The 13,315-nt window shown below is 39.7% G+C and overlaps 2 protein-coding genes across 3 annotated transcripts in view; both read right to left on the reverse strand.

Annotated features, from left to right (window-relative positions):
• Positions 1–11,104, reverse strand: part of LOC144637509 (ammonium transporter Rh type B-like) — an 11,249-nt gene extending 145 nt beyond the window's left edge. Inside the window, exons 1-9 of one of the 2 annotated variants that reach the window (XM_078496579.1) lie at positions 10,787–11,104; positions 5,243–5,438; positions 4,310–4,605; positions 3,413–3,591; positions 3,072–3,209; positions 2,760–2,896; positions 1,744–1,925; positions 1,100–1,167; positions 1–862 (exon numbers count right to left, since the gene is read on the reverse strand). The exon at positions 1–862 is cut by the window's left edge and continues 145 nt beyond it. In XM_078496579.1, the coding sequence (XP_078352705.1) occupies positions 782–862; positions 1,100–1,167; positions 1,744–1,925; positions 2,760–2,896; positions 3,072–3,209; positions 3,413–3,591; positions 4,310–4,605; positions 5,243–5,438; positions 10,787–11,054 (1,545 nt within the window). In that variant the 5' untranslated portion in view covers positions 11,055–11,104 and the 3' untranslated portion in view covers positions 1–781. Of the gene's footprint in view, positions 863–1,099; positions 1,168–1,743; positions 1,926–2,759; positions 2,897–3,071; positions 3,210–3,412; positions 3,592–4,309; positions 4,606–5,242; positions 5,439–8,674; positions 9,001–10,786 lie in introns of those variants that run through there. The other variant, XM_078496580.1, reaches the window with a different exon arrangement.
• Positions 1–12,328, reverse strand: part of LOC144637507 (ammonium transporter Rh type A-like) — a 53,661-nt gene extending 41,333 nt beyond the window's left edge. Inside the window, exon 1 of the mRNA XM_078496577.1 lies at positions 12,009–12,328. Coding sequence (XP_078352703.1) covers positions 12,009–12,189 — 181 coding nt within the window. The 5' untranslated portion in view covers positions 12,190–12,328. The remainder of the gene's footprint in view (positions 1–12,008) is intronic.
• Between the last annotated feature and the right edge of the window lie 987 nt (positions 12,329–13,315).

The raw sequence follows: 13,315 nt of genomic DNA on the forward strand, positions 1-13,315 counted from the left end.
TTTATTTTATTTTGTTTTATAAAAGCAGCCTGGATAACACACTTTCAAACCAACAACTGATCAGTCACTCAAAATTCACTCAAAACTGCAGAAATTCATTTCAAATTATAACTGTAAGATAAACGCTATATTTTTCACTGAACCCTTAAAAACCAAACAAATTCAGTTACCCTTAAAACAACGCTATGAGTCGATGTAATAATTTCATTGTACCTTTTAAATCGCCTGAATTTTGTACTTGGCGCGCGCAAATTACGTCCTAAATTCAGTGGCTGTTCTTTTTAAAGCTGTGAACAGTACCAATAATACTGTCTTTGAACCTTACTTCTGAAATTACAACTGATTTAAAATGGTAAAAATGTTATAAAAATGTAGTTAGCTAAAATACATGTACTCAAAGAGTTCGTTAACTAATTGCACACAACAAGGTAAAGAGAAAGAAGGAAAACTCCAAAAAAAACTACCTGAAGATTTTCAGAATAAAAAATTAAAACACTCGAGGAATTTTGAAATTTTTGTTACCTACTGGAAAAAATGGGAGGGTGGGGCAGTCGGGAATTAGTAATCACGCTTGTTAGAAAGATATCTGCCCCCATCCCCGCCCCCCCCCCCCCAAAAAAAAAGACTTCACCAATCTCTTTGCAGCCGTTATGTGAATCGTCACACAACCACGAAGGGTGCATTGCGTGACAATTCATGTAACGGCCGCAAATTAGACTAACAATTCATTGCAAATCAATCGCGCGCGGTATGAGAGCTTCAGCTTAAGTGACCAGTTCGTTTAAAGCCTGTCATCCCTCACTTCCATCTTGTTTCCATTTTCTGCCTCAACATCCGGCTCACTGCCTTCTTCTTCTGGCACCTGATAAATAATGAAGAATAAAAGAATTACCATTTGAAATCCAAGCTTAGACTACTTAAAAAGAGGGGCAGGGAGTGGGGCTATTGTTTTACTGCTTGGGACCCAGCCCCTGGTTTTCCCGCGGGGTGGGGGGAGGAGGGTAGAGAAGGAGCCCGACTATTTTGGGCTCGGAGCCTTAGAGCTCTAAACTCCTTTGGGAGCATGTTCTCTACATGTATTTGAACACGGCTTACGTACCTCCCAGAAATCCTTGTCATCGTACATTTGCTCCTTGCTGACTGGATCAATCCATTTTGCAACGAAACCTGTGCGAAGAGAACAAACATAGTTTTATTTCCCACTGTCTACATACAAAATCTCCTTACTAGTCCCCACACAAATCTCATAGTACCAGTTGGGAGGATGTGTTCCAACGTCATGACACGTCTATCAGCCTTCATTGGTGGAGTTGCTATTCTGTTTTGTATTTCTGCAAAAACTGCTACAGCGTCTTTTGCAGCCATGTTTTGGGTCGTGACGCAACACTTCTTGCGTGACGACCGTTGCAATAACAATGAAGGAACCCCCTTTAGTTCTTACTATACATGGAGTCGAGGTTCGGATTATGCCAAGTTTTTGTTGTCTTGTTGCCGACTACTTTACAATTATTTTTAGCAATACCGATGCTTAGCAAAATTGTCGCGACACTCTTTTTAGAAATTCAAAACGACCGAAAAAATTTATAATGACACTTTCAACAAATAAACAATCCAAAAAAGAGCTAGGCGACTAGTGTCTGATGTCTTGTAAAGACGATCTATTTCCCAATTTTACAATAGTTTTTTTTTAAATTCAGCGCCCGATATTTCTATATGTATGGAAGATAAAGCAAAACTCGTTACCAGTCACAATTCCTCCGATGACAGCAATAGCAAGGGCAACTGCTAGACCGGCGATCTGGAAACCAGCCTGAGCTTTGGCTGAGCGACCATCCCCTGCGTCAAACGTCACACCCAAGTTTGTCAGCTTCATGTGCTCAGTGGAATTCTTTTCTGGAGCACGGGAACCCCACAGAGAGAACATACTGAGAAGAAAAAAATATATTAAATATATTTTTAAAAAAGTTATTGACTACAGTTGTTTAGATAGTCTCTAGCTGAGCGAGCTATCAAAGACACGATTAATTTCTATTTATCTGCTTTTTTCACATTAGTCCATGTGTAAAAGGCTGTGGAGAAACGTTGAATATTACGCGCAGATGTAAGGCTCAGACATAAGCTTCAAAATTTCGCGCAACATCGATGTCATGGCATGCCAATGTAAGGTTGTGTAATCAAAATGGCAGCGATAGCCTGAAAAAATCTCAGGAAAATAAATCGAAGGTATTTAGTGGAAAGGAAAAAATTTTGGTAAGAAGAAACAAGTCACCGTGTTCGGGTAGTCGCACTACGCCATTTTTATTGAGTGCCGATAGTGGACACACATTAAATTTGTTACTCACAATCTTGCAGAAGAAAAACAAAGTTTTACTTTTGCAAAATTGCGGACAAAAATTAAGGGGTTGATACACACTATTTGCAACATTGCGCACAACAATTTCAACGTCTGTCCAACATCAGTAAAGTTGCGCGCAATGGCGTGGCACAACTATCAGCTATTTTTCTGCCTTCTAGCTATCCCACACACGTCCGTCCTGTCTCTTTGTCCACTTTTCGTGTTTTCTTCCTTTCTCCTTGAGATTGGTCGTAGTTTTAGTTACCCATTCAATGTGCTCGAAATGTCAGAACGTGTTGTTACGTCCACTGAAAATGATGCGCGCAATGTGTGCGGTGTGCGGACCTCAAGATGGTTTTTTCGTTTCTTTCAGAGTTCTACAGCAATATTTAACTTTACATGGATTGCAAGAGAGGTTCCTTACCCATCGTATCCATATTTATCAGCATCCGCATTCGCAGCGGCTATGGCGCCCGCGATACCACCGAGGATTCCCGGCATTCCGTGCAAGTTGTTGACGCCGCAAGTGTCATGGGTCTTAGTGTACTTGGTCAAGAATGGCTGCGGATGAAACACAAGTGGATATGAGTATAAATTAACTCGCAACCTTCCAACATCAGTTCATCTTTTTTATATGAAAAAATGGCAGAATTTTGCATTCGTAGATCAAATTGTTTAGTTATGTCGCTCTGTACGCATTGCAGTCCTATGATCCAACATCAAATTTGATACTTACAGTCACGTAGGCGTATCCAACAGTGCTCAGCGCTCCGGCACAGCAACCAATCAAAAGAGCTCCCCAAGGACTGATTGACATGTTGGAAGCCGTTCCCACAGCAACCCCTCCGGCCAGTGTCGCGTTTTGAACATGGACCTGGAATCGAAAAAGGAAACTGTAGACTAGAAATATACATTTTCAGAAAATGAAAAAAGGCAAATTAGACATGGTGTGAAAAAAGATCAAGACCACATGCATTACTTGATAGTTCTCGAAATTCTCGACACTTTTGTCTGGTAAGCAATGCATCGATATTGTCAGAAGAATTAAGTAAACGATCAAAGAACAATCTTCCATACCATGCTGAGTCTCCATTTGCCGCCTTTTCTTTGGAACAAGGGTGACAGAGCAAAGGTCGTGACACAAGCGGCAGCCAGTGAGTAGTAAGTGTTGATGATAGAGCGGTGCTGTGCTACGTAATCAGGAGCCACCAAGGCAGCGTTGAAACTAGGCCAGTACATCCACAGGAAAATAGTACCTAAAATACAACAAAAGTTAATTAATGTTTAAACATATATTACGTAGGAGCTTCAGAATTCGTTCAAATCACGGGATAAACTAATTAACTTTCTTTCTATCGGGAATCCAGTCGGCGTGAGAAATAACTGAATCGACGGTTTCTGCAAATCGTTACTACGTGACAAATATATGCGATGGTGAAAAGCTCGCGTTCGGACAGCTAGCGTTTGGAGTCTTAGGTCACTTGATCGAGAAATCACCAGAAAAGAACCGACCGTTTTCCCTTAAATTCTTTACTGGTTTACATGTTTCCTCCTCCTCCTCCTCCTCCTCCTCCTCCTCCTCCTCCCCTTCCTCCTTCTAGCCTCTTCCACCTCCTCAACCTCTACTTTTTCTCCTCCTCCTCCTCCCCTTCCTCCTTCTAGCCTTCTCCACCTCCTCAACCCTCTTTTTCTCCTCCTTCTCCTCCTCCTCCTCCTCCTCTTCTACCTCCCCCGGCTTCTCCATCTCCCCCTCTTCTGCACCACCTCAACCTCCTACTTCTCCTCCCCTTCCTCCTCCCCTCCTTTCCTCTTCCTCCAACAGTTCTCCTCCACTTCATCCTATTTTTTCGCTTCTTCCTTCTCCTCCATGTGAGGAGGAGGAGACTCAGAATAACGTATGCCCTGTGCTTCTGCGTCATTCAAGTTAAATGGAAAATGAAAATGCAATTGGTATAAAACAACGAAAAAACTTACCAATCATTGCAAACAGATCCGAATGGTAGTTGGATTCTTCCTTGGGACTGTCCAAAGCCTTTTCAGTGTACAGCACACGGGACAAAGCCAGCCCGAAATACGCACCAAAAGTGTGAATAATAATGGACCCTCCTGCATCAGCGTACTGCAGGAACTCAATAGCAATCATCTCGTTGATGGCGTAAAACACGATTTCCAAGGTACCGATGATCAGCAGTTGCAGTCGGCTAACTTTTCCCAGGACAGCTCCGTAAGTGATGAGGACTGTGGCAGCGGCAAATTCCGATGTTACCAAACTGCGTTCAAGTAAGAGAAACGAGCAAATGAGTTTTAATAACTTCAATAATTCTTCAAAACAGACGATGGTAGAGTTGTTGTTCTGTTCTGTTCATACTGCCTGCATTTTCTTTTGAATAATTTCGCCGAACTAAACAAATTGCGCTTCGGAAACCAAAGGTTTAGCAGTAAAAAAGACAAACTGCCAACTACCGTGGAAGGCCATCAAGGCAGCCGAGCTTACGATAGTTTAAGAGGATTTGAATTTCAAGGAGGGTTTTACGGTTAGATTTTCATACTTTGAAACCTAGGTGTTAGATGCGTTAGCTAACATCGTAGGTCCCCGATACGTGCAAAGAGATGTTTAAATTTAAGTTTAACCTTGTTCCCAGGGCCATTCCCTTGGTAATCCTGCCCGTTCCAAATTACCGAGGGAAAGGCCCTGGGAACGAGGTTAATTTAGTTACAGTCATAGGTCCGCATTTCGTACAGAGAGCTAGGCAATTTGAGATCTTTTTTTTTTTTCGTGAAATTACTCTCATTTCAGTATCAGTCGGCTTAAAAGCTTTTATCATCTCCACACCCAAGCAATTAAGAAGAATTTATTTCTGTTCTTTTTTCGTCGAAAATAAATAATAATAAATGATTATTACATACGTTTGTACGCTGAGTTCGATGTGGTCATGCCCTTCGGCGTAAATCTGGTTGAGACACCCTGTCACAATTGTACCCCACTGAGTCATAAGGGCGGCGATAAAGAAGTTGTAGCCCACAGCACCGAAGCCATACTTCTTTAAGAAGGTCATCAGAAAGCCAAAACCGACATAAACCATGACATGGACATCCTGGAACACTGTGAAAGGAAAGAAAACGCAAATGAGATCTCTTGACAGTTTGACTGGGGCAGCAGCTAGCATTATTATTTAGCTAGCTGTTTGTGGAGCGTTAAAGTGGAAACTGGATAATTGGCAGGGACTTATAAGACGATGGAAGAGTGAGACCCATGGCCATATCTCTTGAGATATGGGTTTTTGTTACAACCGTACCTTAATTTCCATTTTTTTACGCTGAGGAGTTGATTTCTTGACAAATTTATCCAAAACGTTCACTTCAAAACCAGCATCCTTCCACAGGACACCCGCAAAAGCTGTAAAGTTTTTCATTTGAAAATAACGAGGGTTCCCTGTGCTTTAACAAATTTTATCGTACAGCCTAATACCTGCTTCAAAGTGGTACCAGCCTATTAAAGTTAGAGTTTGTATTCCCAAGCGCAAAATCTTAATTCTCCCAATGATTTCTATATCATCATTTCAAAGAAAGTTCTGAGAATTTAGAGGTATATCAAGACGATATCCTCGAGTCGATGTTTTTCTTTATTCTCATTGCCCTTCTGCTTGACACTTACGTATACCGTAAAGAGAAAGTACATTTTGATCTCTTTATCACGTTTCGCTTGTGCAATGAAGTGCATAGAGTGTGCAGGTAGAAATCTTTGACAGCTTGCGTAGTCGAAAAGATGCTGGGACCGAATTTACACAACTTGTTTAGCGAGTTGGAAGCTTGTTCGAGAGAGAAAGAACGTTTTGATCTCCCTTTATCATGTTTTGCTCGTGCAGTGAAGTGCGTAGAATCTTTGGCAGCTCGCGCCCTCGAAAGAAGGCTGGAACCGAATTAACAGAACTTGTTTAGCGAGTTGGTAGCTTGTTCAGCTTAGTTGGAAAAGTTCCAACGTGCAACAGGATTTCATTTGTTCGGTAAACTTCGGTGTTTTCTTATCTGATCTTACGTTAATTTGATTTCATTCTCCGCCCTTTACAAGCTTGTTCATGCTTTCGCATATGTCATACAATAACGAGAATAAAGCAACAGACGCAACATACATGGTTTCCAATAAACTAACCTAAACAAAAAATATTACAGTGTGTCATTTTTGTATGCTACTCGAGCGGTAGACATTGATAAATAGATGCCAGTGACATTTGACAAATGGCCACTTTACTAAAGATAAAATCAGTGTCTTATTTTAATGCTTTTCGTTTTGTGGTTTCTCAAGAACGCGCGTTAGGCAGTTTTGTCACGGAATTTAGAAAGACGTTAATTTGAATGCGATGCGGATTTAGCAGGTTTAGTAGGTTTAAACTTTACTGAGAACCAGAGTGAATATGATAATTTCTGCGAGGCGCGCGTTTTACTATTTCATCCACTAAATTAAAATGCCTAAATTTAGATCATTTGGAACATTAAAATATCCTTACTTTTGTTATGTTTTTACTACAGCCTGCGATGGATGCAAAGATAATAAAGTAGACAAAGGATTTCTGATATTAAAAAAGAACACAGGATTTGTTTAATTTCATGGTGACTTGCTTCTGTCGTTGTCCGCTATTACTTTGTGGTGAATAAATTATACCTCTCATTATTTTCGCATGGTAAGTTCTCGCTTAAGAGATTTCAGTGTAAAATGCTTCAAAGGTTAAGCAGGATTTAAAACACTTTTACTAATTAATCGGTAGATTTTGCCAATTATATCAATTTAAAACTTGTTTGAACCAAAGTTTACGACCAGGAGAGGTCGTTAAATCATCATGCAAGAGAATTTCAACTATGTTGGACACCGCCACCGACACACCCCCAACATTCCCACTTCTTCGCTTCAGTACACAACCACTTACATCCAAAATTTTCGAGTCTTTGTCTTCGTGCTTTTTTACCAACTGAAATACGCGTTATTTTCAAGCAAAATAAGGCATGTTCCTTTAAATAACTAGTGGTAATAATGAAATGGCCCTGTTTTGTGCTAGATTTGTTGTTTTCAATCAAAAAGCGTTGTTTTAAATTAAACAAGAATGAATTACTCTCGAGTGGTCGCAGACACAAGGCTCCATTTAATAAGTGGAAAAAGCGCTGTTTAACTTCAAACAAGGCCGAATTTCAATCCCTGTAGCCACACGATGACCTTTAGAGTTTGAAAGGTTTGTGAACAAACTAAAACCATCAATTAATTCATGCACCATGGAGACTTTAATTCTTATTATTGCATAATTCGCCGATATGTTTTGAATAGTACTCTTGTTGGCATTGCAAAAGTTTAAGAAGTCGCCTAAAACCGCAAAATCTTGCTTAAATGATACTCCACTTTACCTAAAAAACGAATTAAAACAAGTAGGAAACGCCTGCTTCTCAGTTTAAAAAAGCCGCAATTTAATATGTTGCCGAAAAACTGCCTCAAGGCTCAATGCATTGAAATTCAAAATATTGCAACGGGTTAAACCACGAAACCGAAGCCAAATATTCATTTGGAAAGAACTAGAATCTTGTCATTGTGTGTATCAATTTCGATTTGAACCTTTCAAATATCTTATATTCCGAGAATTCTTAACTACAACAGTAAAGTATTATGTTATATTTTGCAACCGCAAAGCCAAATGACCCAACCAAAATTCGCGACAGAGCAGGACGCCTTTGTATTATGCTAAGAAAAGTGTTCTTTTGGACAAGAATAATTACAAAAGTCGAAGTAGAAAAATAGCTTTGAACTGACAGGACTTTTTTCGAACTGTAGGCAATCTTAAAAGAGACTTTTTTGCACTGAAACAGCAGAGAGAGAGAACTATAAACAACTTATACGAATTACGACCAGGAGAGGTCGTTAAATCATCATGCAAGAGAATTTCAACTATGTTGGACACCGCCACCGACACACCCCCAACATTCCCACTTCTTCGCTTCAGTACACAACCACTTACATCCAAAATTTTCGAGTCTTTGTCTTCGTGCTTTTTTACCAACTGAAATACGCGTTATTTTCAAGCAAAATAAGGCATGTTCCTTTAAATAACTAGTGGTAATAATGAAATGGCCCTGTTTTGTGCTAGATTTGTTGTTTTCAATCAAAAAGCGTTGTTTTAAATTAAACAAGACCGTCTGAAAATTAGATTGTTAAAACAATACCTTAAAAGCGGAGAGCAATTGTGTAAATCTAACGGAAAGATGCCATCGAAGTGAATTTGTACTGTACAAGTGTGCCATAGTAGTAAAAATATTATGTTAAATGTAGCACCTAAAGCAATTTAAATTATATCAACTTACTAGGGTAGTAGATCGACACATCGTTGACTGGAAGAGCTGGGTTTGGTGCGGTTACGTTTGGGTTAGCGCCTTTGCGCTTGTGCGGTGGTAACGCATGTTGACTATAGTCCACAAAGGTAGCAAAGCAAATGATCAAAATGAGTTGAAATAATCCTGCGGCGATCGAGAATTTCATCTTTCTCTACGAAAACTGCGATGATTTTCTAAGTTAAAACACTACGATGAAATTGCACTCCTTGGCTGGTCACACGCTGGTTTAAAGTGATCCCGCGCGCACAAAAATATCGCCGGCCAAGTTGTTTACGAGAGAGCTTTCTGCAAGATCTAATCTCTTGTTATCAAACGATCAGGCATTTATTCTTTCGTAACCTTAGACACACAATTTACGATCCTTGTCATTGGTTTATTGTAACTGGTCTGTCTAGTTTATTTTTTTTTTATTTTCTATGCTAATTACCCCTAACAAAGGGGACTATTGCATAGAAATGTTTTTAAGACATAATAATATGTATTGTGATATTGAGTGTGTCGTTACGCTTGGAATAAACCATCACAATAACCGTTTATAATTATAACTAAGCCAGCCTGTAGGTTGCGAAACTATAAAGTATTGCACAATTTGTTTTCAAAGTTTTGCACCAATTGAATGAAAGATCTTACGAATTGCGTAAATACTAAACTTCTGACTTAGAAGCAGTCAAATCAAACATTTTCATCGACAGCTCAAATTGGCCTGAATTTATGAATATTTAAGCTGCGACTTTAACGCCGTCCTCGGTTCAAAACACACAACACGGCAAAATAACAATAAATAATGGAATTAAAATGATTTCTTTTAGTGTTGAAAATTATCTTTTTTCGTAAATGTTTCGTTAAGCAGCTTACTACATAAAAGTGACGCAATTTTAGGTGATTCCTAATGGTTATCTGATCTTTAAATCTGTGAATAATCTTTGAATTGTTCTTAATCGAACCAAAATAATTATTGATGGAAAATGAGTGGCTTAACGCAAAGAAATACTTTAAGCTTGTTGCGCAATACAAAGAAGCCAACATTGTCTGTTACTATAGCTTTAAAAACTGTGTCTATAGCACGCGCAATAATGGAATAGGTCAATAAAAGCATTGAAATTATCTGGCTTCAGATGAAGAAAAATTCAAAATAATAATTAAGGGAACGTAGAAAAATGCGCGAAAGAATGTTAATTACTTATAAATGAGCACGGATGCTTAGCAATGCGAATGATTTAAATACATTTCTAACTCACAATCTGAATTTTGTTTCATCAAAACCAAAACCAAACGCACATTACATTTGCAAAAAAGCTGAGGTTGTTCACTAGGTTATTCATTCTTTAGAACTAGTTTAACATAAAGCCAGGTTGTAGGTTATTTTAAAAATTTTATTAACAGTTTTTTTTTAACATTTTTGGGTGTTTGGGTTATATTGTAAAATACCCCGCAGAGCTTTGCGGCAGGGCAAAGGAATACCTCTATAATTGGACAAGTGTGTATGTAGTGTGCCAGTAGCTAGGTCTGCTAAGTGAAAATCATGTCTGTGGATGAAACCCTTGTGTGTGTGTTCATTCAAATGAAAGCTACTGAGCAGTATTTTCATGTGGTACTGTTTATTATGCTGTACAAAGTGCCTCTAACTTTTATGTCTGGGGATGAAACCCTAGTGTGTGACTATTCAAATGGAAGCTGTTGAGCAGTACTTTCATGTGGTGCTGTTTATTATGCTGTACAAAGTGGTTCTAAGTCTGTGGGTGAAACCCTAGTGTGTGGCTATTGAAATGAAAGCAACTTAGTACAGTACTCCCTTTCGTGTCACTCCAATGAGGTAAAAAGTTAACGTTTAATCAACAAAACCCCTGATTCATTAGCATATACTAAAAGGAATAGTGCAACGGGGCGAAACTCACTTTTCGATAGATTAGAATCTTACCGTTAATTTGCTACACACTCTTGACACTGTTACCGCGCCCCGCTCAACAACAAATTCGTAACAATAACAAACAACGCCCACTACATCAAGGTCTATGAAACAGACCTCACGCAATTAAACCAAAGCGAAAACTCTTACTTAAATTGACACCGATGTCCACTTACTTGGATAATAAATCGAAATATCGTTTACTGCTTGTTCACTTCTTGTCGTTGTTTGAGTTTTGTTACTTCCGGTAGCCCTCGTTTGCGCGCCAGCGCTTTGCGGTGGAAGCGAGTGGTCTCCGTAATCAGCAAGCGCCAAAAACATGACGATTAAAATCACTTGGAACGTTATTAAAATAAGTGTAAACTTAGCCTGAGTTCCATTGCGGCGTTTCTTTCGCACTGGGCTGCCCAGCGATTTAAGAGGTTGCCGCACTGAAGTGTCCATCTTGTAGCTACTTTGAAATCTCGAAAGCTTTTACGATGTTAAGTCAAAGAAAGATTAGCTTACAAGATAAGAAGCTGACACTAATGAAATTACTCGACTGTGCTAAAGAGCTGTTCTAGTGATTAGAATCGTTTTAGGGTCAACAATTTAGACGCACATGATAATGAGGTCGCGAACATTCATGATAAAAACATTTATTCTAGATAAGCAATATTTATGAGTGCCTTTTTTTACCAAACGATCTGGGCGGGGTGGGGGGAGGGGGGGGGGGATGTCACATTCTGTTACAAAACATCAGCAAAAGTCGTAATGACTAGACGTAATGGTATATTTGACAGTTCTTTAATTTTTTATCATTTTTTTTCTCACATTTGGCGTAATCAATTAATTTAGGTGTCATGTTTGTAACCTAACACTATTCGACCTTACATAATATTATACACGATTCAAAACAAGTTTATAACACACAGAGAGAAAACAATCGCCTTTTTTAACCAAAATAACAGTTGAAGACATGGGAAATTTTTATTTAGCCGAACTCCATCGGATTATTGTAACTTCTACTGATTTCCTCTAAGACAAAAAGTGGGCGCTGGTCCCGAACTGCCTAAATTCGTTTCCCCATTTTCACACTTTTCATACTTGAGAGATGTTTAGTAATCTCACCGAGGAAACGATTTCGCAAGAATAAAAGGCCAAGGGTGCTTTTTTCAGTGATAAGAGGGGGGGGGGGGGGGGGGGGGGGGGGGGGGGGGGTTTTTTTTTTTTTTGGGGTGGTATATTTTCCCCCCCCCCCCCCCCCCCCCCCCCCCCCCCCCCCCCCCCCCCCCCCCCCCCCCCCGGACGCGCGCGCGTGGTTTAGAGAACAATACAAATTGTTATAAAAAGGCTAACAACTAGCAGCTATGTCTTATCTCAAATAATGCAAGAAATCAAACTAAAAATAGCTCTTACTTGGATAGAAAAGGGCGACATCGTTCACAGGCAGTGTTTCGGAGGAGTTTTCAGCGGATCCTTCGGTGCCCTTGCGCTTGTGCGGTGGAGACGCGTGGTCAGAGTAGTCGACTAAGACGGAGAACAGAATTACCAGCAGAACCTGGAACAATCCGCAAATGATGGAAAATTTCAATCCCATTTTCAGCTCCTTGAGTCTAACGCGGCAGTGGAACCAGTAGCGAGGTCAGTGAGGGGCTGATGCGGGCGGGACTGAACTTTCTAGCGATGAATTTCAGAAATTTATACGCCGCGCCAGCTAAACCGACGTAGAAACGTGAACCGTCTTGAAATTTGAAACTGTCCACGTCTGAAAACAATCATAATACATAGCATCAGTCATTGTACGTTGCTCGGGTAACCGCAAGGGAGGGGGTCGCCTTATAGAAGGTAATAAAAGTCGTATTTTACGAACACCCAAGCTTCCTATTGGACGAGATCACAGCAGATAAGTATTAGTCAAAAGATCCGCGCAATATAAAACTATAAGCCAGCAGGTCATGTTTAAAAGAAGACGAATTGTTCAATTCCAGAGATATTCGTAACTTAACTAGTGTTGTTTTTCTGCGGGTAGGATTTCTATTTTTTTTTCTCTGAAAAAACAGTGCGTCAAGACCCTTGTGGATAAAAGTATGTTTGATGGCTGTTATATTGACTGGTGTTTTGTGAAAGGTTGAGTTTTCAGCTCCTATCTGCTCAAACAAGCCGCGAACAAAAGAAAGAGGTTATGAAAACAACGCAGTTGACCTTGGAATAACAGTCTGTAGTTAAAATTGTTTTAAACTGTCATGATTTTTCACGGCATTGCTCCTTTCTATACCTATATTCAGTTGATGGATCTCAAGTGTTTTGAGCCATGGATTTAATTTTTAGAGTGTTTTGTTTTTATTATGTGTGTGTGCGTGCGTGCTGTTTTTCGTGCAAATGTGTTTTATTAGTGAAGAGTTTTGCTTACGAAACGCTCCAGTACCAATACGCCGCTACGCCGCTCGGCGAAGTTTCGGGTCAAGTTGGAGACGGCTCGGGTAGGCCGATGATTGACGGACAATTGCGTGCCAAAATATTTTAGACATGTCATGACAATTAACGTATTAGTTAACACCTGAATGTCAACGTATGGCTGTAGCTGTTTCGTGTTTACAGGTTTTAATGAGAAAACAATTGCAAAAATCTTCGGAAGAATGACAAAGAATGTAATTCTGAATATCTCAATGAAAATTAATTGAAACAGAGCGAAGAACAGCTAACGCGTTTGCAGATCACGGAAA

This window comes from Oculina patagonica, chromosome 14 (genome assembly GCF_052425735.1).
Source record: "Oculina patagonica isolate OP01 chromosome 14, crgOcupat, whole genome shotgun sequence".
NCBI classification, from domain to species: domain Eukaryota; kingdom Metazoa; phylum Cnidaria; class Anthozoa; order Scleractinia; family Oculinidae; genus Oculina; species Oculina patagonica.